General features: G+C 38.4%; 1 protein-coding gene across 2 annotated transcripts in view; it reads right to left on the bottom strand.

Annotated features, from left to right (window-relative positions):
* VPS53 (VPS53 subunit of GARP complex) overlaps window positions 1–22347 on the bottom strand; it is a 152341-nt gene that overhangs the window by 81806 nt on the left and 48188 nt on the right. For both annotated transcript variants that reach the window (XM_063111603.1, XM_063111604.1), the window contains exons 8-10: window positions 6329–6407; window positions 2670–2813; window positions 2067–2209 (exon numbers count right to left, since the gene is read on the bottom strand). In XM_063111603.1, the coding sequence (XP_062967673.1) occupies window positions 2067–2209; window positions 2670–2813; window positions 6329–6407 (366 nt within the window). The remainder of the gene's footprint in view (window positions 1–2066; window positions 2210–2669; window positions 2814–6328; window positions 6408–22347) is intronic.

Below are 22347 nucleotides of genomic sequence, written 5' to 3'. Positions count from 1 at the left end.
GAAACTTATCCATATCTTCCAGATTTTCATATTTGTTGTCATACAGTTGTTTATAATAGTCTCTAATGATGCTTTGTATTTCTGTGGTATCGATTGTAATGTCTCCCTTTTCATTTCTGATTTTTGTTATTTGGGTCTTCTCTCTTCTTTTTTTTGTTAACCTAGCTAAAAGTTTGTCTATTTTATTTATCTTCTCGAAAAACCAACCTTTTGTTCTGTTGATCTTTTCTATTGTTTTTTGGGTCTCTATTTCATTTAGTTCTGCTCTGATCTTAATTATTTCTTTCCATCTACTACCTTTAGGTTTGTATTGTTGTTGTTTTTCAAGTTCTTTAAGGCATAATGTTAGGTCGTTTATTTGAAGTCTTTCCATTCTTTTGATATAAGCACTTATTGCAGCAAATTTGCCTCTTAGTACTGCTTTTGCAGTATCCCACAGCTTTTGGTATGATGTATCTTTATTTTCATTAGTTTCTAGAAATTTTTTGATTTCCTTTTTAATTTCTTCTTGGACCCATAGGTCATTCAGGAACCTATTATTTAGTTTCCATGTATTTGTATAGCTTCCAGACATAAAAAGAGACAAGGAAGGCCACTATATAATGATAAAGGGATGTATCCAGCTAGAAGACATAACAATCATAAACACGTATGCACCCAATACTGGTGCACCCAGATATATAAAACAAACACTCTTAGACCTAAAGAAAGAAATAAGACCTAATACATTAATAGTGGGTGATCTGAACACCCCTCTCTCAGTATTGGACAGATCTTCCAGGCAACAAGTCAACAAAGAGACACAGGATTTAATCTACACCTTAGACCAACTGGACTTGGCAGATATATACAGAACATTTCACCCAACAACTAAAGAATACACTTTCTTCTCAGCAGCTCATGGTACATTCTCCAGGAGAGACCACATATTAAGTCACAAATCTAGTCTCAGCAAATTTTAAAAAACTGAAATCATTCCAACTATCTTTTCAGACCACAATGGACTAAACTTGGAAATAAACAACAAGCAAAGTCTATTTTTTTATAATGCCAATATCCCTTAAAACATTTTTCCCCACAATGTGTTTAAAGCATGCAATTTGACTATACTTTCCACGATTTTAAGAAAGAAGACCACCATGAATTACATTAAGGTGGTTGAGTAATGCTTAGATGTGGGACTTTTCCCCCTTTTATTAAGCTGGAGTTCGATGTAGTTGTGTATTATTAGAAGATAATACGAGAATACTTCAAAAAGTTTGTAGAAAAATAAAATTAGAAGATGATATGAATCTTTCCATAAATTTGTTGAATACCCCTCATATACAACTAATAAGAACCAGTTATCGCTACTGTTGTATTATAGCTGAAAATAAAGAGTTAAAAAATTTGGCTCTAGCTTTAGCTTTGCCATGGATATATTGATCTAACCTTCTTGGGCTTTAATTCTTAAATATAAAGGGACTATCTGACCCTGGGCTACACTTATGGATACTGTAGAGAGAAGGCCTTTAAAATGCTTAGAACACTCAGTTGCCAATATTATTAACTATCCAGAGACAAACATTGTATCAGGTGTGGGAAGTTCTTTCAACAAATATTTCCTAGGTGTCTGCTGTGTCATTAAAGTAGATGCTACTCTTGTCTCTTTGGAATATATATGTGGAAGTCAGAAAATCAAAATCATAATGGATCTACACACAGCACACTGATATATGTGAAAAAGATGTAGGGGAAAATGTGAGGGCAGTAAAACACTATACTTAAATCTGATTGATGAGTCTTTTTTCTTTTGGTGGCTAGCTGGTGCAGAGTGGTTGATGAGTTCTGAGTTGATAAAGTAGAGAAGGTAGGCTGTTTGAGGTAAGGCCTATGCCAAAGGAAAGTCCTGGAGCAAAGAGGGAAGCAGAGGGTGGGGCTATAGGTGAATATGAGAGTGATATCAATCATTTGGTGGAGTCTGGAAGTAGTACCCAATCCACAGGACAACATGAAAGCGCTAGAGACTAGAGACTTGATTCGGAAAATTCAATTAACACCAGAACCAATAGAGAGTTCAAATCTACCTTGTCACGTGGCAAAATTCTACTGCAATCCTCTCGGTCATATACCACTCACGTGGAAACATACGGCCATATTTCTCCTCATAGTCCACAAGCTGGCGTTTTATCCAGGCATAGCGTCTGTCAATTTTGTCCAGCCAGGCAACCTCATGAAAGTGGGGAACAAAAACCACCCCAGTGCTTAGAAGTAGTATTGATAGTTCAAGGAACAAACAAAAACACAGAACTTAGAAAAAGACAACCAATGTCAGTATTTCTCATGGTTTTTAAGAAGCTAGGCTACCTTTTTCACTTGATCCAGAGGTTCTTAACCTGGAGTCCATGATTGGGCTTCAGGGGTCTGTAAACTTCCTGAAACTGTATGCAAAGTTTAATGCATAAATGCATTTTTCTGGGAAGAAAATCTGTAGCTTTCACTTCTCCAAAGGATCAGTGACCTCAAAATGGTTAAGAACCACTGAACTGCAAAGGCCTCTAGGATTCACGGTTCAATAATCAACACTATAAGACGGTAATACTAATAAAGTATAAATCAATAGGCCTGACAGCATTCATTGTTCAGTAAAATTCAAGTGTTACATCTGATCTCATTTGGTCAATACTTACATCTTGGTTTTCTTGAAAAAGTACTAGATACTCTGACAGATGCTGTTTAATAAACTTTTTGATGATTTCCTGTTTGATTCTGGGATCCAAAATATTAGCAACCAGACATGCATCTCGTAGGACATTGCTGGGTCCTCCTGGCCTCTAGTAAAACAAACAACACACACCAGTTCAAAGGCGAGAAACAACCCTTAAATCTCATGGCCTCTGACAGCTGCTACTTCTTATTTCTCTCTTATTGTTATTATTACTCTCACTCCCTTGACGCTTTACCATGGATGAATATTTTAGTTACTTGTTCCTCAATGAAAGAATCATTAAGCTAGTTTTGCAGCAGCCAACGTAAAAGTTACCCAATGAATGAGTAATAAGACATTTGGAAAACAGGCCAGCAATGATAATAGGAAAGTTTACTTTCTGAGTACCAAAGCTGAAAGAGACCTAAAAAGTCAGAATGACACCAGCCTCTGATGTCAGAAGACTGTTGAAGAGGCCTGAAAGTCAGTCTCGCCCCTCATGTGCCACTTTCCCCTGATTCCCACCTCTGAGATTCCTGTTCTTAAAGTGCTGTATTTGTGCCAAACTGTGTGGTAGCCTTTAAAACCTAAAGCCTGGTTGCAAACCATTTGACTTGTTTCACTGATAGTCAGCCACTCATATAGGCAGCCAAAGGTAAAATATTGTGATATCAGCTGCTTGACCTAAAAAGAACAGTGGAAGGATATCTGGAGACTGTACTGATACATCACGACGGGAAGGTCTTTGTTATTACTGAAGGCAATTCAATCTCGCTGAACCATTCTTTATAGTAAATCACTGAATGAATGTGGTTGGCTGAGTGAACTATAGTAAAAAGAACACTTGGAATCTACTCTTGGCTTGGCTAAATAGCCACGTAGCTTTGGCACAGTTACTCAACTTCATCTGAAAAATAATGACTTTAACTAGGTGATGAGTAAGGTTCTTCCAAATCTTTTTTTTTTTTTTTTTTTTGGGTCAATTCTTTCCAATTCTATCCATTTCAACTGAAGTTGAAATGTTTCAAAAGTGCTGCCTGAGATCTAAATTGTTAAAATGCTGACTTGCTCCATGCTGAGTGGCTGTTATATCGTCTGCTGAACACACTAACTGCTTAAGTCTTGCTTCTGGATGAAAGTGTTTGATTTGATAGAGAAGTCGCAGAGGCCAAAACCTATGGATTCATGGGTTCATAGTTTTTCATTTACAAAAAATTTACTAGATTACCTTGAATCCTTTTTTTAAAAAAAATCTTTTTTAAAAAATTAATTAATTAATTAATTAATTATTTTAAAGATGACCCGTAAGGGGATCTTAACCCTTGACTTGGTGTTGTCAGCACCATGCTCACCCAGTGAGCCAAACGGCCATTTCTATGTAGGGATCAGAAACCCATGGCCTTGGTGTTATCAGCACCACACTGTCCCCAGTGAGCCATGGGCCGGCCCCCCAAAAATGTTTTTTTTTTTTTTTTAAAAAGATGACCCGTAAGGGGATCTTAACCCTTGACTTGGTGCTGTCAGCACCACACTCTCCCAAGTGAGCTAACCAGCCATCTCTATATAGGGATCCGAACCTGTGGCCTTGGTGTTATCAGCACCACACTCTCCCAAGTGAGCTAACCAGCCATCTCTATATAGGGATCCGAACCTGTGGCCTTGGTGTTATCAGCACCACACTCTCCCAAGTGAGCTATGGGCCAGCCCTTTTAAAAAAATCTTGATTTCTATTTGTGAAATAGGAATAGTAACCCAAGGCCTTTAAGAAAAGTCAACATTAGCTCACTTGGGAGAGCGTGGTGCTGATAACAGTAAGGTCAAGAGTTCGGCTCCCATACCGGCCAGTCCCCCCCCCCCCCAAAAAAAAGAGTGAATAGCCTTTAAAAAGGAAAAAAGAAAACTCTAAAAAGAAATTAAGTCACCAAGCCAGAGAAAAAGGAGACAAGTTGTTAAAGAAAACAATTTTAACTTCATCTGTCTGGTGGGATCTGGGAAAACAAATAGCAAGAAGGTCATAATTAGTTTCTTCTAAATAATAAATATGGGCTTCATCCACATCTTTCTGAAACTTCTTCAAAGTGGAATGAAGCTGCAGAGTACAGAAAAGAAGACTGTGGCCTAAGAAGAGTCTTGTGCTTACAATTAGTGAGTACCTCACAATCTCTTTCTACTTTTCCAACCTTTATTTTCCTCATGTAGTAAATAGGAATAATGGCTTTCCAACATCAACTTCCTCCCTGTAGTTATATCAGATGACTAAGGAATATGAAATTCTCACAGAGAAGTACTTTGCAAATAAATATCTGATTACTATCAGACAGCCACAAAATATAAAGACAGTAAAATCAGAAGTAGGTTTCCTATAGAAAGTAATCTACAAAAGCTGGGGCAGCCACTTCCACCTACTTTTTAAGTTTCTTTTATGGAGCACAAAGAAAAAATAATTAAGATATTTCCAGTTATTGAATTATAGAGCAAATCCAGGAAATGTTCCTTGGCTCAGTAAATGAATGTATATCCCCTATCTCCACCCACCACATACAGCAAGGAATGCTGTTTGCTTGTGTTTGCTTTGGTTCATTTCTGCTTTGAATAATGTTTTCTCTTGAAATAGCTCAAATAATAGAGAAAAAAAAGCTTCTAAGTGCTCTTCCTCCCTGACACATGCAAAGCATTAAGATGACATCTGCTACAATTTGAGGGCTAGAGCTAAAAGCAGTTCCCCAATCACAATGACAGCCAAGCAAGGGACAGCTTGTTACATGAGAAGTGTAACCAATAGCTCACAAGTGAAATAGTGTGGGCTTTGCAGACACAACACAAACAGCTATGCCACCAGTGAGAGCTAAAGGGCATTCATTCCAAAGAACAGGATCACTAAAAGTGAGTCTACACTTATTGGAGGGAGCTAAAAATTAATACATAAATTCACACACACACACACACACACACACACACACACACACACACACACACAAACTGGGGGGGGGAAGAAGATATAACAACCACAATTACTTGAAGTTGATACGACAAGCAAACAGAAAGGACATTGTTGGGGGGGAGGGGGGGAGGGAGAAGGGAGGGAGGTTTTGGTGATGGGGAGCAATAATCAGCTACAATGTATATCGACAAAATAAAATTAAAAAAATAAATAAATAAAAATTAAAAAAATAAAACAAAACAAAAAAAAAAAGTGAGTCTACTAACTGTGTCACTCCAAGCATTACATAAACCCGGGGATGCACCTCCCAGTTGTCTTTTCACCAAACTGAAACCAGTAAGTTACGTAATAATCCTAAAAAATACTGTGGCTTGAAGCTTTACTTTTTAAAACACGGCCATGAGAAAAAAGGAATTTACAGGGCAGACAAAAAATAAGGTTTGACATACATTAAATTAAAACAAAACAAACCCTTACTTTTTGATGCTAGAAGAACACAGATGAGGAATTGACATCACTTTAGGGTATTTAAAATCAGGGATGCTCTCATTACCCTGAACTTTCAGCTGACAGATTTGCAGCTGCCAAATTTGTTATGATTATCATTCATTTTAGAATGATAAATGAAAGGTAACTATAGTGAGGATATATTAGGCAAGAATAGTAATATCTAAAGACTGGAGGAAAACACAAAACAATACCTTGGTGCCCTGGGAAGGAAATGCTTCTTCAAAATCAGCCAGGATTTGCTGTCCTAACTCAGTCTGTGCAGCCTTCACTCTGTGAGGAAAAAAGAACATATCACTACCTGGAGTGATTTTCACATATCCATCCATAAGTGATTATGCACCGATCCATAGGGGTCAGAACTGTGAAAGTCTTTAGAGATCAACCAGGAAGTGGAGAGTGGTCTGAGGCTAGATAAGAGAGGTCACATGCTAGTTAGTAGCAGGTTTATGACCAGGACCCAGGCATCTGATTTAGTCTCAGAAGGGATTTTCTATATCCCCAAAGTTCTTCTAGGTCATCCCCCACCTATACTGAGGTAGTGTATTTTAATCTTTACAAAATTTATTAGGGGTTAGTTATGCTGTGGGAACATGTTATATAATAACAACAAAATCAAATATAAATCCATTTTGGGTTATTGGTATAACTGCTCTCCTGCTCCTTGGAGTATAGAATGGGAAGAGGGCTCCATACTATTTTAGGTGATTTTCTGTTTTGTTTTTCTTTAACCCATAAACCAGCAACAGTATCATAAGTTTTTAAACAAATGAACAAAAAGAATATTTTCCAAAGTAAAAGGGAAAGTGCCAAATGGTAAAATAAACTGCTAATCAAGAGTGAAGGCCACTGAATGAAGATGTAAGTTAAGAAGATTGTGAATATGAAGACTGAATTGCAAGGAAGACCTGTTAGAAAGGGGAGGCCAGTAGTGGTTTGCATGTATACTAGGAGCTCAAGAAATGTTTGTCGGCTTGAATGAAATAGGAGAAAGCAGCAGCAGCTAAGAGGAGAAAGGTACTGCACTCAGCGCCCCTTGCATCGGCTTATGTCCCCTACACCCTCTACCAGCTGCCTGGTGTTGGTGGATGCCTCACACCAGTTGGCCTCACAGAGCTAGAGTGGAGCTAGGCTCTGAGGCTCCCACTGGACTGTGCTGAGCCTGAGGCAAATACTTTATCTCTCCTAAAAGCACCGTAAAATAGCATGCTTCCATTCTTGGTCTCCACCCTGTTACTTTGGAAATAACTTTATGAAGTTTCTAGAAATAGTGAATAGCTCAAAACCACATTTTCTTTGGCTACTAAGGAGTACCTGGCAACTGCTGAGATTTTTTTTTAAATGAGGGGACAGGCACAACCCCAAACAGCCTGTTTTTTCTGCGGCATAGTTATAATTATGCCTTATTCCAAATACTTTCCAGGGTTTTTCCACTATCTTCAAAACTTTTTAAACCACACTTATAGGTGGATTTGCAGCCTAGTCAGTTTTCAAGGAGCCGGAAATGACCCGGATAAGGCTATTTCTGGAATAGCCCCCCAGATGAGAATCAGGGCCATCCATCTAGAGCTGCCTAACAGACAATGGGAAACAGTTCTTGAGTATGAACTGATATGAAACAAAAGAATGCTTCCATAAAATCATACCTCAGAACATCTTGTGACTCCCTCACAATGAGCCAGCAGATGGCCTCCCTTGGTGCCAGGTCACAAGACAGAGCTTCCAGAGGCTCAGGCCCCTCCAAGGAAGGATCCCTTGTCTTGGAAGCACACAGAGAGCAACAGTTCCCTCCTAAGCCACAGGGACAATTTCTCTAGGGAAATCCCACCTTGGCCAGAGGCATTCACCATCATATTCTCAGAGATCCTGACCCAAATCAATGATACTGATGGACCCAGCTCTGCCTCTGTCACCCCCCACCCAACCCTCCCTAACTCCATATTCTTGCTGACTCTGAAACTAAAGTGGGTTGAAAAGACAACCAGAGCCTATGAGGGGGCTTGGCACTACCAGAGAACAAAAGAGAGGATGAATTCCCAGACTCTGATTTGTAGACCTCCTTGCCATGTTCTTTAATCCATTTCCAAACTCACCTTTTGAGATAGGCTAGACTTAACTGTGCCACTAGTGAGTTGCATATAATTATCATAAGTAACTTCCTCTATGTGGGCCATAACTAAAAACAGTTGTGAAGTAATAAGGTGGGGGTAGAGAACTACACTAGATGACTTTCGGTGTCTTCTCCAGTACCGACTATTCTACAACACCCACGTTACAGTGCTAGCTGGCAAACAGCATCCATATTTACAGGTGGCTGCAAGTTGGATATATAATTAATGTTGGGGCAGAAGAATAACCTTCTGCACATAAATGTTTCCAACAGTAGTTTCTGAAGCATCTACCAATGACTCAGATGAAAGAGTAACCACTCCCTTATAGACATTACTGGTTGTATCTATAAACCCAAACCACTATTCCCATGCATTTTCAGGGTGAGATGTGAACCACAGTCTTTATATCAATTGCCTAAACAGGATCCTAGAAAAAAGTCAGCAGACTTAAAAGAATATACCTTTGGATTTGCTCCTTTAAATCCTTCCTCTCCTTTCAATGAAAAGTAGGTTCCTACTATAAATAAATGGATCAACCAAGACTCTGTCGGCAGAGAAAATACATGAGTTGTACTACCAACACTTCCTAGGCATTCTTACAAAAGTTAGCCTACCACTAATATACGGTAAACAAAAATTCCTCCTGGCATCCAAATAAGCTCAGCCTGTTACACAGTGGCTACCCAAAGTTGGTCACTCTTAGGAAACAAGAGAATCATCATGCTGCCCAGAAAGGAATGTCAATCAAGTTGTTTCTGGCATCCTCTATGCCATGTGGCTTCAGGGCTGTTCAAAGGTGCCCTTTCTGACTTGGATAACGCATCAGTGGCGACCGCTCCTGTGGGAAGGGAGGGGGCGAGGTCCCGGAAGCAGCCGCTGGGCTCGGGGCGCGCCAGGTCCGGCCTGGAGGCGGCTTTTCCTTTCTCCTCCCGAGGTCCAGTAAGAAGAATGCTGTTGGCTCAGGATTGCTTGAGTGTCAGCATGACATGGCAGATGGTTTTCTCCAAAGGGTGTGAGCCAAGAGTGAGGATGTGCTCCCTGGACTTTGGACTTCCTAGCCTCTGAAACTCCTTAACTTAGAGGCACCAGCAGTAGCGGCAGCAGCAGTGGGAGCGGGGGAAGCGGCGGCAGCGGAGCTGGCGGCAGTGGTGCTGGCAGCAGCGGCGACAGCGGTGGCAGCGGCAGCAGTGGGGGGAGCGGCAGCGGTAGGAGCAACAACCTGCGGTACCGCCCCGTCACCCAGCAGCCCGGCAGAGTCCAAGCTGACCAGAGAGGTGGCTCCCCGGAGAAGCCCAAGACCTGAGGCAGCTGCACACGCAAGGCACTAGTGGCCAACTGAGTAGTCACTGAGGTAGCCATACCAAATTGGCAACCACAGCAACATCTTAGTTAGTCAATAGTGTCAAACCTGCGGACTGTGAAACCCCCTGCCACAATGAATAAACATCAAAGAAAAGATACCAGAAATGCGAAAAATCAAGAAAGTACACCACCCAAAGATAATAAACCTCAAGCTCTAGATCCTATAGAACAAGAAGCCCTTGAAATGACTGACAAGGAATTTCGAGTGATAATTCTAAGGAAACTGAATGAGAGACAAGAAAACTCAGCTAGACATCATGATGAAAGGAGGAAAAGTATACAGGACCTAAAAGAGGAAATGTAAAAGGAAATCAATGCCCTGAAAAAAAATGTAGCAGAACTTGCCGAACTGAAGAAGTTATTCAGCAAAATAAAAAACACAACAGAGAGTTTAACCAGCAGGCTTGTGGAAGTTGAAGGGAGAACCTCTGAACTTGAAGACTGACTGTTTGAAATAACACAAGCAGACAAAAAAAAAAAAAAAAGAAAAGAAAAAAGAATCAAAGGCATTGAAGAAAATCTGAGAGAGATATCAGACAACCTTAAGCGCTCCAATATCTGAGTCATGGGTATTCCAGAAGGGGAGGAAAAGGAGATTGCATTGAAAACATATTCAACAAAATAGTGGCAGAAAACTTCCCAGGTATAGGAAAAAATCACAGATCTTCAGATCCAGGAAGCTCAACGATCTCCAAACGTATTCAACCCAAAAACGTCTTCTCCAAGACATGTTATAGTCAAATTGGCAAAACTCAAAGACAAAGAGAGAATCTTAAAAGCTGTAAGAGAGAAGCGTCAAATCACCTGTATGGGAGCCCCAATCAGGCTAACATCAGACTTTTCATCAAAACCCTAAAAGCCAGAAAGGAATGGGATGATATATTCAAAATACTAAAAGACAGAGATTGTCAACCAAGAATACTCTACCCTGCAAGGCTATCCTTCTGAAATGAAGGGCAAATAGTATATTTCTCAGACAAACAAAAACTGCGGGAGTTCACCACCACATGACCACCCTTATAAGAAATTCTCAAGGGAGGACTGGGTTTGGTTCCTTAAAAATAACTACCACTGCCATAAAAACCCAAGAAAAATATAAACCCACTAGTATAATAAAAATGGCATTCATGAAGAGAAAACAAACAAACAAAAAGGCTATCTACAACCTAAGGAACCAACAAACACAGAAAACAAACAGTAAATCAGAAAGCAAGGAAAAAGGGCCGAGCCCGTGGCGCACTCGGGAGAGTGCAGCGCTGGGAGCGCGGCGACACTCCCGCCGCGGGTTCGGATCCTATATGGGAATGGCCGGTGCACTCACTGGCTGAGTGCCGGTCACGAAAAAGACAAAAAAAAAAAAAAAAAAAAGAAAGCAAGGAAAAAAAGACTCCTAAGATAACCAAACAACCATCAATAAAATGCTAGGAATAAATCAACACTTTTCAATAACAACTCTTAATGTAAAAGGCTTAAATTCCCCAATCAAAAGACACAGTCTGGCTGACTGGATTAAAAAGGAGGATCCAACTATATGCTGCCTTCAAGAGACCCACCTCACCCATAAAGCCTCACATAGACTAAGAGTGAAAGGATGGAAAAAGATTTACCATGCAAACAGAAAAGAAAAACGAGTTGGAGTAGCTATTCTTATATCTGAGAAAGTAGACTTTAAACTAAAAACCATAAAAAGAGACAATGAGGGACACTACATAATGATAAAAGGACTGATCCATCAAGAAGACATAACAATCATAAATATGTACGCATCCAATGTTGGAGCAGCCAGATTTATAAAACAAACTCTATTAGACCTAAAGAAGGAAATAGACACTAATACCATAATAGCAGGGGACCTGAACACCCCACTGTCAATATTGGACAGATCATCTAGGCAAAGAATCAGCAGAGAAACACAAGATCTAAACAATACTCTAGACCAATTGGACATGGCAGATATCTATAGAACATTCCATCCAACAACCTCAGAATATTCATTCTTCTCATCAGCACATAGATCATTCTCCAGGATAGATCACATATTAGGTCACAAATCAAGTCTCAACAAATTCAAAAAAATTGGAATTATCCAATGTATTTTCTCAGACCATAATGGATTAAAACTAGAAATCAATAACAAACGAAACTCTGGAAACTATACAAACAAATGGAAATTAAATAGCATTCTACTTAATGACATATGGGTCCAAGAAAAAATCAAGCAGGAAATCAAAAACTTTATTGAAACTAATGAAAATAATGATACATCATACCAAAACCTGTGGGATACTGCAAAAGCAGTATTAAGGGGGAAATTTATTGCATTAAATGCTAACCTCAGAAGAATGGAAAGATGGCAAGTGAAAAACCTAACACTTCACCTTAAACATCTAGAAAAACAAGAACAATCCAAACCTAAAGTTAGTAGACAGAAAGAAATCATTAAGATCAGAGCAGAACTGAATGAAATTGAAACCCAAAAAACAATACAAAAGATCAATGAATCAAAAAGTTGGTTTTTTTAAAAGATAAATAAAATTGGCAAGCCATTAGCATGGCTAACAAAAAAAAGAAGAGAGAAGATTCAAATAACAAAAATTAGAAATGAAAAAGGTGATATTACAACTGATTCATCTGAAATACAAGGAATCATTCGAGACTACTATAAACAACTATACGCCAACAAATTTGAAAATCTGGAGGAAATGGATAAATTTCTGGACACACACAAGCTCTCAAAACTGAACCATGAAGACGTAGAAAATCTGAACAGACCAATAACAATAAAGGAGATTGAAGCTGTTATCAGAAGGCTCCCAACAAAGAAAAGCCCAGGACCAGATGGATTCACAGCAGAATTTTACCAAACATTCAAAGAGGAATTGACACCGAGTCTTTACAAACTATTCCAAAAGATTGAAACAGACGCAAATCTCCCAAACTCATTCTATGAAGCAAACATCATCCTGATACCAAAACCAGGTAAAGATATAACCAAAAAAGAAAACTACAGGCCGATATCCTTGATGAATATAGATGCAAAAATCCTCAATAAAATACTAGCAAACAGAATACAGCAACACATATGTAAAATTATTCACCACGATCAAGTGGGATTCATCCCAGGGATACAAGGTTGGTTCAACATACGCAAATCAATAAATGTGATACACCATATTAATAAACTCAAACGCAAGGACCATATGATCATCTCTATAGATGCTGAAAAAGCATTTGATAAAATTCAGCACTCATTCATGTCAAAGATCCTCTATAAGTTAGGTATAGATGGAAAGTATCTCAACATAATCAAAGCCATATATCATAAACCCACTGCCAATATCATCCTCAATGGGGAAAAGCTGAAAGTTTTTCCTTTAAGAACAGGAACTAGACAAGGATGCCCACTCTCACCACTCCTATTCAACATAGTATTGGAAGTACTAGCCAGAGCAATCAGAGAAGAGAAGGAAATAAAGGGCATCCAGATTGGAAAAGATGAAGTCAAACTGTCCCTATTTGCAGATGACATGATCCTATATATCGAACAGCCTAAAGCCTCTACAAAAAAACTCTTGGAGGTGATAAATGACTTCAGCACAGTAGCAGGATACAAAATCAATACACAAAAATCAGTAGCATTTCTATTCTCCAATAGTGAACATGCAGAAAGAGAAATCAAGAAAGCCTGCCCATTTACAATAGCCACCAAAAAATAAAATACTTAGGAATTGAGTTAACCAAGGATGTGAAAAATCTCTATAATGAGAACTACAAACCACTGCTGATAGAAATTAGAGAGGATACAAGAAGATGGAAAGATATCCCATGCTCTTGGATTGGAAGAATCAACATAGTGAAAATGTCCATACTACCCAAAGTGATATACAAATTCAGTGCAATCCCCATCAAAATTCCAATGACATTTTTCTCAGAAATGGAAAGAACTAACCAGACATTTATATGGAATAACAAAAGACCACGCAGAACCAAAGCAACGCTGAGCAAAAAAAAATAAAGCTGGAGGCATAACACTACCTGACTTTAAACTATACTACAAAGCTATAATAACCAAAACAATATGGTACTGGCATAAAAACAGACACACTGATCAATGGAATAGAATAGAGAATCCAGAAATCAACCCACACACCTACAGTCATCTGGTCTTTGACAAAGGCACCAAGCCTATACACTGGGGAAGAGACTCCCTCTTTAGCAAATGGTGCTGGGAGAACTGGATATGAATATGCAGGAGAATGAAACTAGACCCATACCTTTCACCATACACTAAACTCAACTCAAAATGGATTAAAGGATTAAATATACACCCTGAAACAATAAAACTTCTTAAAGAAAACATAGGAGAAACACTTCAGGAAATAGGACTGGGCACAGACTTCATGAATACGACCCCAAAAGCACGGGCAACCAAAAGAAAAATAAACAAATGGGATTATATCAAACTAAAGAGCTTCTGCACAGCAAAAGAAACAATTAACAGAATTAAAAGACAACCAACAGAGTGGGAGAAAATATTTGCAAAATATACATCTGACAAAGGATTAATATCCAGAATATACAAGGAACTCAACTTTACCAGAAGAAAACAAGCAACCCAATTAAAAAATGGGCAAAAGAGCTAAGTAGGCATTTCTCTAAGGAAGATATACAAATGGCCAACAGACATATGAAAAAATGCTCAACATCACTCAGCATCCGGGAAATGCAAATCAAAACTATACTGAGATACCATCTCACCCCAGTTAGGATGGCTAAAATCCAAAAGACTCTGAATGATAAATGCTGGCGAGGTTGCAGAGAAAAAGGAACTCTCATACATTGTTGGTGGGACTGCAAAATGGTGCAGCCTGTATGGAAAATGGTATGGAGGTTCCTCAAACAATTGCAGATAGATCTGCCATATGACCCAGCGATCCCACTGCAGGGAATATACCCAGAGAAATGGAAATCATCAAGTCGAAGGTATACCTGTTCCCCAATTGTTCATCGCAGCACTCTTTACAATAGCCAAGAGTTGGAACCAGCCCAAATGTCCATCATCGGATGAGTGGATACAGAAAATGTGGTATATCTACACAATGGAATACTACTCAGCAATAAAAACAAATGAAATACTGCCATTTGCAACAACATGGATGGACCTTGAGAGAATTATATTAAGTGAAACAAGTCAGGCACAGAAAGAGAAATACCACATGTTCTCACTTATTGGTGGGAGCTAAAAATAAATATATAAATTCCTACACACAAAAATAAAAACCGGGGGGGCGGGGGGGGAAGAAGACATAACAACTACAATTCTTTGAAGTTGATACGACAAGCAAACAGAAAGGACATTGTTGGGTGGGAGGGGGGAGAGGGAGGAGGGAGGGGGGTTTCAGTAAAGGGCCACAATAATCAACCACATTGTATATCGACAAAAAAAATTAACAAACCCTTAAAAAAAAAAACACAAAGGTGCCCTTTCCTAAATGTATTATGTTTTTCATAAGAAGTGGTAGCAGAGGGACAGCAAATTATAAAAATTATTTACACATTTGTGGATGAAGTAACCCTGAAACTTTCGTTACCTTGTGACAGTCCCAAAGAAAATACCCTTCACAGTTCCCAGATAAATATACTGAACTCTCAAGTACACAGGGTATGTACCGAACAGAATGGTTAATTAGTTCAGTGCTACATTTCCAAATACACAGGCTCTATAAAGAATCTCAGCCTAGAATTTCAGAATGAAATTCTGTGGGATGTTTTTGAGATCAAGGACAAGCCTCATACTTTCAAAGAAGGCCCAGAAAGAACTTGCTGAAGTCACACTAGTCAGGCCTGTCCATTCCCTAGTTTAGTTCTTTTTTTACTTCATCATGTGACCTCCCAACCTGCCAAGCCTTTCTCACATATAAGAGGTTAGAAATAGCTCTGAAAAATTTATTTGAAGGGTTTCATGGTTTTCAAAAGAATGCAAGATCCTTCCATTCTTTCTCAGGAAACATTGACTGATTACTAGAAACATTTGCTTTCACGGATATGCTTAAGCCAGGAGGATTTGAAATGTAAAGATATAAAAGAAAAAAAATCTTTCCTTCAATGCTACATTAAACATTTAAGCATTTGCCAGAAGGGTAGTTGGAAGAAGTAGCTATATTCAAAGCAAGGCCCATGAACTTCATATTTCAAATGTACAGGCACAGATTTTAGAATACAACCTTTCATATGACTTCTATAATTTATAGATAGCAAGATATTAAGTCAGAGAAACTGAAGCAACGCATAGGGCGTAACTCTCCTGCCTTCTCCCTTCCCCTCAAACATCTATTTCTATCATTTCCAGATGGTTCTGCCATCACTATGTAAACATAAAGGAGGAAATTCACCAGAAATGATGCTAAAAATAAGAAGTCTGACTTTCCTCATACTTTTAGTACCTCTTAAAAACCAACTGTAGGTGACTACTGAAAACAAGAAGCTTTTTCCTCTTGTATTCTTTTTATTGTTACTTAATAACACATACTGTGTATTAACCTACACAAAATTATTGGAAAGAGATTATAAAAAGAATTAAAAGAAAAGTAAATCCTCCTGTGTTTGCAACAATGCTACATGATAATGGATGTTTAGAGCCCTGAAATATATTGATAGAATGCTGAATTTTCTGTTTAAAGGGATGTCATTACAACAGTGATCACAAAGTTTCTTCGGATTTATAAAACCACCTCTTTGACAAATGTTTAAAGGCAAAGAGCACATCAAAAGCACAGGTAGCAAAAGTAAAAATAAACAAGTGGAACTATATCAAACTAAAAAGCTTCTGCACCACAAAAGAAACAATCCACAAAACAAAAAGGCAGCCTATGGATTGGAAGAAAATATTTGGGAACGATTTATCTGACAAGGGGCTAATATCCAAATATATAAGGAACTCATGCAATTCAATAGCAAAAAACCGAATAACCTGGTTAAAAAATGAGCAAAAGACCTGAATAGACATTTTTCCAAAGAAGATATACAAGTGTCCAACAAGTATATGAAAAGGTGCTCAACATCACTAATCATTAAGGAAATGCAAATCAAAACCACAATGAGCTATCACCTTATTCCCACCAGGCTATTATCAAAAGGACAAGAGATAACAAGTGTCGGCGAGGGTGTGAGGCCAACACTTGCACACTGTTGGTGGGAATGTAAATTGGTTGCAGCCATTATGGAGATTCCTCGAAAAATTAAAAATAAAACTATCATATAACCCAGCAATCATACTTATCTGGGTAGACACCCAAAGGAAATTAAATTAGTATCTCACAGAGATATCTGCACTCCCATGTTTGTAGAAGTATTATTCACAACAGCCAAGATATGGAAACAACCTACATGTCTGTCAATGGAGGAATGAAATAAAGAAATTGTGGAGTATGTACCCAATGGAATACTATTCAGCTTTAAAAAAGGAGCTCCCACCATTTGCAACAACATGAATGAACCTGGGGGACATTATGTTAAGTGAAATAAGGCAGACAGAGCAAGAAAAATACAGCACGAGCTCTCTTAGGTGTGCATCTAAAGAAAAGGTTAAATACATAGAAACAGAATAGAACAGAAAGGGGGGACAGAGAGATGTAGGTCAAAGGGTACAAAGTCGCAGTTATGTAGGATGAATAAATCTAGAGATCTAAAATATGGCATGAGGACTATAATTAATAGTATTGTATGTATTGTATACTAAAAATTTTCTAAGACAGTAGATTTTAGGTGTTCTTACCACAAAAACCAAAAAGGTAGCTATGTGAGATGATGGGTGTGTTAAATTGCTCACCTGTACTAATCACTTTACTGTACATGTGTATATCAAAACATCATGTGGTACACCTTAAATTTATACAATAAAAAAAATGTGAAGAGCCCTCAAAGAGTGTATTCTTGTTTGTCCCTACATTGCTTTTTTCCCCCAATTTTTTTTTATTGTGGTAAAACGTACCTAATGTGAAATTTACTATATTAATCATTTTTAAGTGAATGGCTCAGTGCTGCTAAGTGCGCTCGTGCTGTTGTGCAGCTGCCACCACCATCCATCTCCAAGACACTTTTCATCACATGAAACTGAAACGCTGTACCCATTAAACAGTAACTGCCCATTCCCCTTCCGCCCAGCCCCTGGCAACCACCATTCTACCTTCTGTCTCTATGACTCTGACTGCTCTAAGTACCTCATGCAAGTGGAATCATACAATATTTGTCTTTTAGTGACTGGCTTATTTCACTTAGCATAATGTTTTAAAGGTTAATCTATGTTGCAGCCTGTGTCAGAATTTCATTCCTTTCCAAGGATGAATAATATTCCTATATCAGTATATATCATATTTTGCTGTTCCATTCATCCATTGGTGGACACTTGAGTCGCTTCCATGTTTAAGCTAGTGTGAATAATGCTGCTAAGAACATTAGCACATAAATACCTCTTAGAGATCATGCTTTCAATTCTTTTGGGTATATACCCAGAAGTGGAGTTGCTGGATCATATGGCAATTCCATTTTAAGTTTTTAAGAAACTGCCACACTGTTTTCCATGGTGGCTATACCATTTTACACTCCCACCAAGAATGCACAAGGGTTCCAATTTCTCCACATCCTCACCAACACTTATTTTCTTTTTTTTTGGATAGAAGCCATCCTAATGGGTGTGAGATGGTGTCTCATTGTAGTTTTGGTTTGCGGTTCCCTAATGATTAGTGATTTTGAGTATCTTTTCACATGCTTATGGGCCATTTGCGTGTCTCCCTTGGAGAAATGTCTATTGAAGTCTTGCTTGTTTTTGAATCAGGTTTTTTTGTTGTTGAGTTTCAGGAGTTCTCTATGTAGTTTGGATATCAATCTTTTATCAGATATGTGGCTTATAAATAAATATTTTCTCCCATTCTGTGGGTTGCCATTTTACTGGGTTCGTGGTGCCTTTTATTTATTTATTTATTTATTTATTGCTCACCCACCCACACCTGCCTCCTCAATAGTGCCTTTTGATGCACAAATTTTAAAAATTTTCATGAAGCCGGGCCGGCCCGTGGCTCACTTGGGAGAGTGCGGTGCTGATAACACCAAGGCCACGGGTTCGGATCCCATATACGGATGGCCGGTTCGCTCACTGGCTGAGCGTGGTGCTGACAACACCAAGTCAAGGGTTAAGATCCCCTTACCGGTCATCTTTAAAAAAAAAAAAAAAAAATTTTTCATGAAGCCTAATTTATCTATTTTTTTCTTTTGCTGACTATGCCCCTGGTGTCATATCTAAGACATTACCAAATCCATTGTGTGAAGATTTGCTCTGTTTTCTTCTAATAAGAGTTTTTAGTTTTAGGTCCTACATTTAGGTTATGGATCCATACTGAGTTATTTATTTATTTTTTATATGGTGCCAGGTTAGGGTCTAACTTCAATCTCTTGCATGTGTATATCCAGTTTTCTAGCACTATTGGTTTAAAAGAATGTCTTTTCCCCCATTGAATGGTCTTGGCACCCTTGTCGAATCCCTACATTGCTTTTTATAAATAAAATTCAGTTCTGTAATACTCCTGCTGTCAATAATGCTCCTCCCATACAACAAACTCCTAAACAAATCTCCTTAACCTCATGGTCACTGCCTTGTAAGGTTCTTATCTTTTCTAGTCTACAATATACTCCTAATCTCCACTCTCTTTTATCTGTAATCCACCAGACTTACAAAATACAAATGAGATCCCTTCCCTGCTTGAAATCTTTCATTGTCTAAAAATGAAGAATAGTTTGGATACCCATACCAGCCAGTTACCAAACAACAACAATAACAAAACAAAAATAAAGAATAAATCCTTTATCAAGGCATATGAAATCTGACCCTACCTACCTATGTGGGATTTATACTCTCCATTGCCTCCCAAACTGCTATGATATTCCCTCTCTTCTCCCCACCACTGCCCCCACCCCCTGCCTTGTCTGAGTGTTAAGATCCTACCTATTCTTTTGAGATTCAGATTAAAATTGAACTCTTCTATGACTTCTGGCCTCAGCCCCCTTTCAGTCTATCAGTTCCTCCTCTGAGATTCTGCTATATCTTGTATAGAATATACCAGTTTTATTGCATCTGTGCTGCACTGAAATTTTCTATTAGTGTCTTTTTTCTCCACACAAAAATGGTAAACTCCTTGAGGGCAGACAGTATGTATTTCTTATCTTTATGCCCTCAGTACCTCAGCACAGGGCCTAGGATATAGAGGATGCATAGTAAATATCTATTAGGTAAATGAAGGAAAGAAAAAATGAATGAGAAAAATGGATCAACTCTGGGTTATCATGAAAGTAGGGGGAGGCAATACTGCCTTCCTCCCTCCAACCCATCCACCGAGAGCAAGTCTGCCTTGTCCATCCAAGCTCCCTCCTTTCTTGTGGCTCATAAAGTCCTGTTTGTCTGCTCTCTTGGCTGCTTCACACTCCCAGTCTGATATGGCAATCAGCCAGCTCTAAGTGTGAAGGGGTTAGGAAGGACAAGGGAAAGGGTGGTGATTTCCCTAGCATTCTGCCAAACTCTATGCCGACATTCCTTAATAGTTCTTTGGTATTTCCACTATAAGATGGCACACTAAGCACATGTTGCAACCTCCCATTCCTGGCCCAGATCCCTAGAAATAATGAAAAGATTTTAATAAAAATCCAGAGCCAGGCAAGAAAAGAAGTGGTAGACTAGAAACTCTGAGGACTCCCTGGTTAGGACAGGATTAAAGAAGGAAATTACTGCTGAAAAAGGCTTCTCAAAAATAAAAGATATGAGGGCGGCAGATACCAGGAGTAGGAAGGGGGCCTTGAATGCTCAGATCAGGCAGTAGGTATGGGCCTTTGGGTCTGAGAATCCCAGCAGAGGCCAGAGGGGCTGACAACATCCAGGAAGATCAGGGAACCTTAAAGCACAGAATATCAGCCACTGGCATACACACTATGCAAGTTCCTCCAGGTCTGGCCCCACCTCACATTAGAAGAGCTGTCTCTGGTACCCTTAGCCCAGCAGCACATCCCACCCCTCCCTCACTAGCAGATAGCAGTAAAAGAGCATTTCTGACCAGAATAAAAAAGAATGTCAAAAATAAAAATGAGCTTTCAGCTAACTATCACCAAACATTTGAAGAAGCTAATACCAAGAAAGATAATCACTATGCTCAAGAAACTAAAGACGTTACACTGGAGGACAGAGGAATAGAACAGGCAACTCAGAGCTTTAAATTACATATAATTTATATTCTCTGAGAGATTTAAGAGGATATTATGCTCATGGAAAAAAATCAGTTAGATATCCTAGAAATTAAACAGCTGGATTGTTAAAATAAAAATTCAACAACTGGGCCAAGTAGCAGAATGAGCACTAGTGAAGAATAAACTAAAACAGGAAAAAAGAGTTGAGGAATACTTTCAGAAAGCTGCCCAAAAGGACTAAGAGATGAAAAGTATGAAAGAAAAATTAAGAAATACAGCAGCAGGTCTAGAAATTCCAATATTCATGTAATAAGAATTCCATAAGAAGGGGAATAGAGAACAAATCATAGAGACTACTCAAAGAAAGAAATAAAAAAGAACAATTTCTTAGAATTAAGGAACTCATGAGTCTTTAAGGATACAATAAGAACAGAGCAACACAAATTAAAAACAGACTTACATCCTAGTAAAATTCCTGACTTCTCCAAGCCCCCAAATCTCAAATGCTTCCAGAGCAAAAGAAAACCAAACAAAACTAGGTTATCTTATAAAGGAATAAGAATCAGTTTAACTTCAGGTTTTTAATAGACAATACTGAATGCCAAACAATAGACTTGCCTATTCTATAATACAATAGCTAAAAGGTGGAAATAACCCAAATGTCCACCAACAGATGAGTAGATAAACAAAATGTGGTACCTCCATACAATGGAATATTCAGCCTTAAAAAGGAATAAAATTCTGACACATGCTAGAACATGGATGAACCTTGAAAACATTCTATTAAGTGAAATAAGCAGACACAAAAGGACAAATATTGTTTGATTCCACTTACATAAGGGACCAACAATAGGCAAATTCATAGAGACAGGAGGTAGAATAGAGGTTACTAGACACTAGGGAATGAAGAAATGGGATGTTATTAATTAATGGATACACAGTCTATTTGGAATGATGAAAAGTTCTGGAAATGGACAGTGGTACTGATTGCACAACAGTGTAAATGTACTTAATGCCACTGAGTTGTGCATGTAAAAATGGTTAAAATGATAAATTTTATGTTATGTATAATTTACCACAATTTAAAAAATTTTAAATAAAGAAGTAGGGAGCTGGCTAGTTAGCTCAGTTGTTTAGAGTACAGCCTTACAAAACCAAGGTCAGGAGTCTGGATCCTAGTACTGGCCAGCTGCCAAAAAAAAAAAAGTAGGATATATGAATAGGCTTATTACCACAGAAGAAATTGAAAGGATAGTCAAAGATCTGCCTCTAAAACAGGTAATACACCCAGATGATTTTATAGGCAAGACCTACCTAAATCTGACAAAGGATTAATATCCAGAATACATAGAGAATTGCTACAAATCAATAAGAAAGTAATAAATAAATCAATACACAAATAGGCAAAGAATATAAACAGTATTTCACAGAGGAAATGGCCAATAATCAAATGAAAAGAATACTAATCACTAGTTACCAGGGAAATGAAAATTAAAGGGACTAGGTATCATTTT

Source organism: Cynocephalus volans, chromosome 10 (genome assembly GCF_027409185.1).
Source record: "Cynocephalus volans isolate mCynVol1 chromosome 10, mCynVol1.pri, whole genome shotgun sequence".
Lineage (NCBI taxonomy): Eukaryota > Metazoa > Chordata > Mammalia > Dermoptera > Cynocephalidae > Cynocephalus > Cynocephalus volans.
Note: the sequence above shows the minus strand (reverse complement) of the source record. Positions and strands in the feature narration are given on the sequence as shown.